Below are 8,357 nucleotides of genomic sequence, written 5' to 3'. Positions count from 1 at the left end.
ACCCAGGTAGATTTTGTAAACACTGAAATAATGTAGAACAGAGCTGTATTTTTAAATAAATATAGACACTTAAAAAATGCAAAATGTTCATTTACACATCAAAGCTGTGTAAGATTACATGTAGACACATTGACTATTCATATAATCATTTATTTGCGTCGCATCCCGAGGCTGTCTTGCTCCATAGCTATAGACAACTGAATTTCCCTGGACTTTGGTGACATCTAGTGGTGACATAATGAACTGGGGAGTGGGGAGATGACGCCCAGGAAAACAACAACAGGACACAGTAGTTCATTGACTGGAGTCCCCCGGCCGGCCCCAGGGGACAGAGGGCCTATACTAATGCCCCCTCCTTTTCCCCTCAATCCTTTCACCGAAAATAGCCGATCTACAAGCTCACAACGTGTAGCAAATCATTGTGACCTTGTAGATGGCTATTTCCACTGAATGTTCGCCCCTGAATAGGGATGCAACAGGGTTCATGTGGTTAAACCCTGCTCAATAAAATACACAATACCTTTGTCATATGATAATATATGACATATAGGTTGACATATCTCATAAACCGTGTACACACACACACACACACTTTACTTGTAGTATAACGGAATGCTGGCTATGATTTGTTTATCATATACAATCCTGATTCAGTTCAATACTTGCGACTCTGATGTGAATCAGTTCAGTCAGTCACTCTGCAGAATCTGAGAACCAATGCAGCTGGCCTGGTCACACTGCATCCAAACGCTCCTTCTGCAGACTGTTACTCACTGGACAGGCTCGCCATCACACTCAGCTTGGTTTGAAACCAGATTTTCAACCTGGATCACAAAAAACAATCTGCACATAGCAGTACAGAATAGATCAGTCATAATACCATTTTTTGTTATTTATTTTCCATATGGTACCATAACTTTTCTTTTATCAATTCAATCAGTTACTCATTTTAAACCCATTACTCATGGATATGAATACTGTTCAGTTCACTCTGTGCTCCATATTAAGTCTGTTGTTAGACTTGAACAGCAGTATTAAATTAGAACAGCGTCACCTTTTTCAAACATGAATACATCCATTAAAGGATTTTTTTATATTTTTAAGCTTAAATGATGAACTGTTTTTCAGCATCAAACAAAATGAATTATTTTAACTATAAAATGAATACATGAAATGCAGATTGTTCCCTTTTAGCAGCATATGGCATGAATGTGGTTCTACTGCATTATAGGCTGAACACAGTAATCATATAAGCAAAACCTCTCTTTGACAAACACAAATAATACGTTATCCAAATTTAACATGTCAACTTTTCACAACATCACATTACTCCAATAGTTTTTTTGAATGGTATCTGAAAACCATGTGTTGTTCTCTGACTAAATCCACTTATTATAACCAATAAGATTGGCTTATTCCATGTGGGCAAACTCAAACAAACAAACTTACTGGAGTTCTCAGCAATAACACGGTAAAACTCCACAGGAATTGGGCTCTCACAAGCAGCACTTGCGTGTACTGCTCACAGAAGTACTTTTCTGCAACTCTGGTTAAGAATTTACCAGAAATTTAGCTTAATTCTTTACATTTCAAAAACGAGCAGGAGCTCTCTCTCACTGTCAGTTTCACTCTAGGAATGACCAGTGAAGAATGAATGGAGTGAAAACGAGAGGCGCCTTCTACCGGTCAACATGTGAATTGGTGTTGAATTACATATATTAATTTAAGTTAACCTTTTCCACGCTTTTTGTGTTTTATTAACACAAACACACACACATAAAGTAAATTGATCAAATCTATGACTGCACTACTTACGTTTTTGTCAGCCTCTTTAAAGGTAGGGTAAGTGATATTTTTTGGTTAAAACAAAAAGTATTTTGTTAAAAGGTTAAAATACTATATTCTGATAGTAATCATTGCTATAGAGTGTTTGTTCAGTAACAGATGTCTCCCTGTCTCTCCAGCTCTTTAATAAACAGAAAATACATTTTTCGGTAGGTGTCAAAATCTCAGCCAATCAGGAGAAAGTACCCATTTTTAAGCTTAATTTGTATAGTGTTCCAGTTAAAATTTTGTCTGCTCATTTCTTAGTGTCATCACTTCAAATTTCACTTGTTTAATCTATATCCTGATTGAGTTCTCTGTCCTGGTTGGATAAAATTGGAAATGAAACTACAAAAAAAAACAAAAAACTACAAAATACATTTTCTGTTTTATAAAGAGCTGGAGAGACATGGAGACTTTTTATATGGACAGGACACTCTATAGTAACGAGCACTATCAGAACATAGACCCATTTTGCAATTATTTGAATAATTGCAAATCACTTACCCTACCTTTAAGTTCACCTTAACTAAATGGTAATGATTACAAACAAATATTGTAGGGGTTTGGAAACTTTCTAATGAGCATTTTATTACTGTTGACTGTTTTTTTTGCAGTCAGATGTTACTTCTGTGGAACAGTTTATGACAAACACTGTAAGCACATTTTAAGGTTTGCTGTAAGCTCCTGTGGAAGTGTACACGGTTGTATTGTAATGCTGACTAATTAAACAGTTATTTTACTTTCAAAGCCTTGTCTGTATTCTTTAAATATGGTTGCGTCACTGCACAGGCTTGTGTGTGTGTTTATGTGTGGGGGGGGTCAAATATTACATAAGAAAGTGGCAAACATAGTGAAAATAGACGATCTACAAGCTCACAACGCCTCACATTACGAGGCGTTGTGAGGTTGTAGTTAGGCTATTTTCACAATATTTATCTGTGGAACGGAGTCAAACTAAAATGTAGTGCCTCGACTCTAGGGTGGGGGGACCCCAATTCAAATATGATTATTTTGGGGGGTCACAGCCTGAAAAGTTTGGGAGCCCTTGCTACTCCACCGGGTGTAGACCGAAGTCCTGCTGGCACCTCAATCCTGCACCAGAGCTTTGCAGCCTTGGGACCAGCATCTTCCATAGCGATACAGATACTGTACATGTTCAACTCCTTATATTATTGACATTAGGATAGAGGTTGTTATCCTGACACCATGATGTCTAGGCTGGGACTTCCTCTTTGTTGGTCGTGTCATTGTTGTCTCTAATCAGATCGATGACAGTGGTGTCATTATGCAAAATGTATGATGGCGTTTGAGCTGTGTGTGGCTACACAATTCATGAGTGAACAGGGAATACAGGGACGGGCCTCCTCTAGAGAAGTACAAAAAGGGATCTCTCTGTTTCTCTCTGTGTTTGTATGCATGTGATGTGTGTACAGTATGTGGGTGTTTGTTTATCCAAACTAATATAATAATAACAGTCAGTCAAAGGAAAGTGTTCCAGTGTGGCAGGCCAGTCTGGTGACAGGCGGAGTCCTGACAGAACACCCTCCCCAGATCAAGGGCAATGGACAATAATTTGTTTATTCATTCACAAAGACAAGGAGAAAATAGCATTTGCTCAACACTGATGATTCTAATGTGTAAAAGGCAATAACAAAAACAGAGTGAGCTTCTAATAATCCCCAATATAACTTGTGTTTCCGGATTAAAGACTGAACTTCGTCTCAAGTGGTTTAAATTTAAACTCTCAAATAAATATATCAGCCTGTCTAACTTTGTGTTTATAAATGATGTGCAGTCTGCACTACTTGAAATGCAGTGTACTTAGACACACATTTAGCCTGTTAGGCTACTTGATCAAGGCAGTGAACATTCATGAAGACTTCGAAGCAGTTGGTCACAAAGCCCTATCTGTTATCTGTAATATGGATTGGATGACCGACCCCCACAATTGATTTCTCAAGGGGATCTGAAAGGGGTCTAGGACTGGGAGACTAGGCTTAGGCTATGGCAAAGAATTAGTAGGCTACCTACTGTAGATGTAAAAGGATGGACACGAACCAGACACACACAAAGTAGAAATGAGGCTATGGCAAAGAATTAGTAGGCCACCTACTGTAGATGTAACAGGATGGACACACACAAAGTAGAAAGGACTTCAGTTTATTTCATAAGCATTATGCATTAACACATGCCTGTGTCAATGGTATGATAACCCAGAGAAGTTAGCTCAGTCAGTTCACAGTTCCATTCATACAAATGACCACACTAGGTGAATGCCTAGTAGATACATAATTATAATTCACACCTTACTGTAAATATTGAGCAGAATTAGCACTGCACACACATCCAGTATCATAAATTAAGCTTTAAGCTCTTTGCGCATATCTGTAGTCCCAGGTTTTTCATACACGTGTCCTGTTCCGGTTCAGTTTCCCATAGCTTCATTTGATTGGCTCAGCAGCAGGTTTAAAAAGGAAACACATGACATCTTCATGTATCTCTGGGTCAAATCTGCTGAGCCAGTCAAACAAAGCTATGGGAAAATGAACCGTAACAGGAAATGGCTAGGCCACCTTCTGGAAACCCACGACTACATTTATGCACAGAGCCTATTCATCTCAGCAGGACAGGGCACTCTGCACTGGCAAGCCTTACAAAGCACACCTGATTAAGAACGGCACATTTCAAATTGATTGAAATAAGCAGACTGTTGCTCTCTCCCCTCTATTCAAGAATCGCCTGAAAACACTAATCTAGTTATTAAATATAGTTATTTAATAATATAAAATAATGTAGCAGTATGTCTCCATAAGCGACCTTACACGTAGCCTATAAACAGGGTAGCAATACTATTTACAAAATGTGTATGCGAAAGAGCTTGAACATACCATACAAATGTGTGCTACACAAGCGATTTGCTACCCTTGTTCTGCTTCAAGTGATAACCTATCAGGATGAAATGAATGGGTGGCCATTTTCTTATAACCTGACCCTGCCAGATGGGGGCGGTGACGAAAGCTTCTTTGGATCTGGAAGCGTCAGGTTAATTTTCTTATACCACATCCAGTTCGTCCAATAGGCCTACACCATAGATCTGTTTGCATTTCAGCTAACCCATTTGAGTGGCAAAATAAATATACATCATCTATTGAGATAACAAAATGTTAATAAAGAGACAGCGATACATTTGAAAACGTATTTTTATTCCAATCAATATCGTCTCCAGTTCATGTTGGATGATCTCAAAAGTAGGCTAACTAACTACAGCTGAATGGCACTTGCTAAAGCCTACAGTACCATCTTTTTTATTTTATATTGTTTTATGGCCGAAGTAGAAATCAAAGCTTTAACCCTGCCTTGAATTGCTATCTCAAATCCCTAACTATGTCCCATTAGTGTCATGTTCTATCTATTAAACCAGCCACCTGCTGGACATGATGAGGTCCAGCCTCATGTGCTTTGAAATCAGTAAGTGCCGAGCCTATCGTTACGGCATTAACTGTCTGAGACACTTCACTGTGTATATTGGTTTCCTGTGGGAATATGAAGACACAACAAAGAGCCACATGGCGGAACAGGGGACACAGAATCAAAACAACATCTTGACTGCAAAATAACTTTATACTGTATATATAAACAACACCAGAAAAAGAGACACACAACACCAAAGCCTGTCTACAATAATCTTTGTGTTTTCTATAAATGGCCATTGAATGGCCCGGGACCGAAGAGTACATCCAATTATTCAAAGCCAGATCAACTGCTTCAGAAGCCTGTGGATGTCAGCTGCTGGCATTGCCCTGTTGTCACATACGTGCACCTGTGTACACGTTTAGTAGAAGCTGAGCACAGGGGGGCACACAGTAAAATCCTCAGTTTTAATTAACCACATGAACCCATTGCGTCTCTTTCTGGGGGGGCGTACATTCGGCGAACACAAGTGCTTGTAGATCGACTATTTTCGACAAAGAGATTTTGTAGGGGGAAAAAAGAAGGGGGCCAAGTACAGATCCCTGGGGGACCCCGGTCAACTAAATATACATAGGGTTTAAGTGGTTAAACGCAGAGAGCGTACATTTTCTTTTCTATAAATGTAATATAAGACTAAATTAACACTGAGGATTTTACCACGGAGGAACAAGAGAGTCAGATGGACGAGGGCAGCACAGCCTGTAGTTCACTAGACTCGAGTCTAGTTAAGTACACAAGTGATCTGACATTAAAACGCTTGATGGTCCATGGCGTCCGGGCGTAGCAGGGGTAAAGTGGAGTCAAATCCTCCACGGTGCGTCAAGTTTGGCCGGGTGCTCCAACGGAAACAATTGGCAGTGTTCATGGGTGGTAAGCCAGTTGGGGAGGATGTTGCTGTACTAGCCTAGCGACTCCTACAGGTTGGCCGGGGCGTCTGTTCAGCAGGGAGCGGAACTAGGAAGGATAGCCCTCCGCATGTGTTACGTCGTCCTAATGAAACTCCTCACTGTCAGGTGCAAAGAAGTGAATCGGTGACATCACGTGTAGTCCCGTCGTGGTTGTCTACACCCTCCGTAAGACCAAACATTAGGGGTCAGCAGTGACAGGGACTACATGGGGGGGAAATGGGAATTGACATGACTAATAAAAAAAAGAAAATAAAAGAAAATGCTGATTCTCCCGATGCACCTGGGTTCCATCACGTATTTAAAATGTTCAAAATCAAGCTCAACAAGCAGCCAGCTCTATAGCGGACAGAGGATCATCCCAGCATCACATGTAACAACAAATCGCAAGGAGGAACACTTATGAATGTACCTATAGCCTTCTGGTATGAGAGTGAGTTTGGGAAAAACTGCAACCTTAAAAAACTAATTTATGCTTCATTGCACAGCAGTGTCACTCGCAGAGAATAACTTACTGTAACTGTAAATCCGTTGTTGTTTTTTCTGCAAGCAATATCGTTGTTAAACAAAGCTTGAATTAGGCTTTAGTAACAACAACAACAACTGACGGAGGAGTAATGAGAGGTAGCATTGATGAGTGGAACAGATGAGAGGGAGGGGGGGCCCCAGAGAGGATAAGCAGGCAGCGCCAGAGAAATTCTTTAGATTTGCTTTTCTCTGTGCAAACACAAGACACATAGCCCTGTGAGAAAGAGGCACAAGGCCCCCTGGTTTCAGCTGGTGAACAAATCCGAACAAACACATCATAAAATTGTGCACATGTCCCTACTGTATGAGAGAGAGAGAGAGAGAGAGAGAGAGAGAGCGAGAGCGAGAGCGAGAGCGAGAGAGAGTGTGTGTGTGTGTGTGTGTGCGTGTGCGTGTGTGTGTGTGTGTGTGGTCAGCTACGCAGAGAGCAACAGGAGAGTCATTCTGCATTTAGGTTAGTGTATATGGACGTTAACAGCTGATCGAAACCCCACTTTAGCAACAACTGTGATTATATTGTCAAGCGCAAGAGGAAAACTCTTCATTAAAGTCCTATCTTTTTGTCAAAGGGCAGGTTTCAACGTCCATATCAAAATATCGATAAACCATTTACAAAGAGAAAATAAAAATAAAACAGTACAATCGTTAAATTGGCTTCATACAGTAGATACTTTAGTTTTTTGTTTTTGTTTTTAAAAACCTTTATGTTCAAAATCAACTGAAAATGCATGCACGATGTGAATGAGCTTCTTTTTCTTTCTTTCTTTTCACAATACTGTAACATGGTAGTCTGTTTTACAAACACTTATGGACACGAATAAAAAGTAAAAAACTAAAAGAAGTCACCGACATGCATGCTTTCATGCTGAAAAGAAAAAACAAAACAATCACAACCATTAGTAACATTTCACATTATAGCTATCTGAAGAAGAAGAACAAAACCAAAACAAAAATAAAAGAATCATGACACATGAGTGGAATTAAAAACCATGAGAAAAGGGAGGTTGGGATTGGGGAGGCAGGGTTCATTTTGGTGTCATTTGGGGCCAGAGGTCAAGGGTCAGGACTGCTGGCCGCTCCACTGGCTCTCCATGGGCCGCCGCAACAGTTCCTCCACGTGCCTGGCCACGTCCATGGTGTCATCCAGGTCAAAGTCCCCGTCTGCATCCAACATGGGGTCACCCCTGCTTCAGGGCAGTGAGAGGAAGAAGACACATGAGAGCGCTCAGGATATCTACTAGGTTGAGAGTCGGCGATTCTCAACCTTTCGAATTTCAAGGACCCCCATGCATTAGGCTACGGACCCCCATTTTGATACTTTTAGGTTTTTTTTATCTCTGGGACCCCAATCTGCACTGAAAAATCGTCAGCGTTTATTTAACTCGGAGAGTGTACGCATGGAACCAGACGGAACCTTAAGGATCCGTTTGGTTCCATCTGTACACTCTCAGAGTTACAGACCTTGAAGGGTCCATTATGGAACCCCCCTGGTGGTCCCCGGACCCGATGTTGAGAAACATCGTCAAACGGGCGGTCTGACGGTCATATGCCTATTTATGGAGATCCCAGACGTCAGTGCAAACTGACTATGGCCAAATATGGACACAGCGAGAGAGAGAGGAATGA

General features: G+C 40.7%; 1 protein-coding gene across 2 annotated transcripts in view; it reads right to left on the bottom strand.

The window, feature by feature from the left end:
• Positions 1 to 5,009: 5,009 nt before the first annotated feature.
• Positions 5,010 to 8,357, bottom strand: part of stat5a (signal transducer and activator of transcription 5a) — a 79,337-nt gene continuing 75,989 nt past the window's right edge. For both annotated transcript variants that reach the window (XM_080447890.1, XM_080447891.1), the window contains one exon: positions 5,010 to 7,915. In XM_080447890.1, coding sequence (XP_080304016.1) covers positions 7,792 to 7,915 — 124 coding nt within the window. In that variant the 3' untranslated portion in view covers positions 5,010 to 7,791. The remainder of the gene's footprint in view (positions 7,916 to 8,357) is intronic.

This window comes from Gymnoscopelus braueri, assembly GCF_963280865.1.
Source record: "Gymnoscopelus braueri genome assembly, chromosome: 13".
Classification (NCBI taxonomy): domain Eukaryota; kingdom Metazoa; phylum Chordata; class Actinopteri; order Myctophiformes; family Myctophidae; genus Gymnoscopelus; species Gymnoscopelus braueri.
Note: the sequence above shows the minus strand (reverse complement) of the source record. Positions and strands in the feature narration are given on the sequence as shown.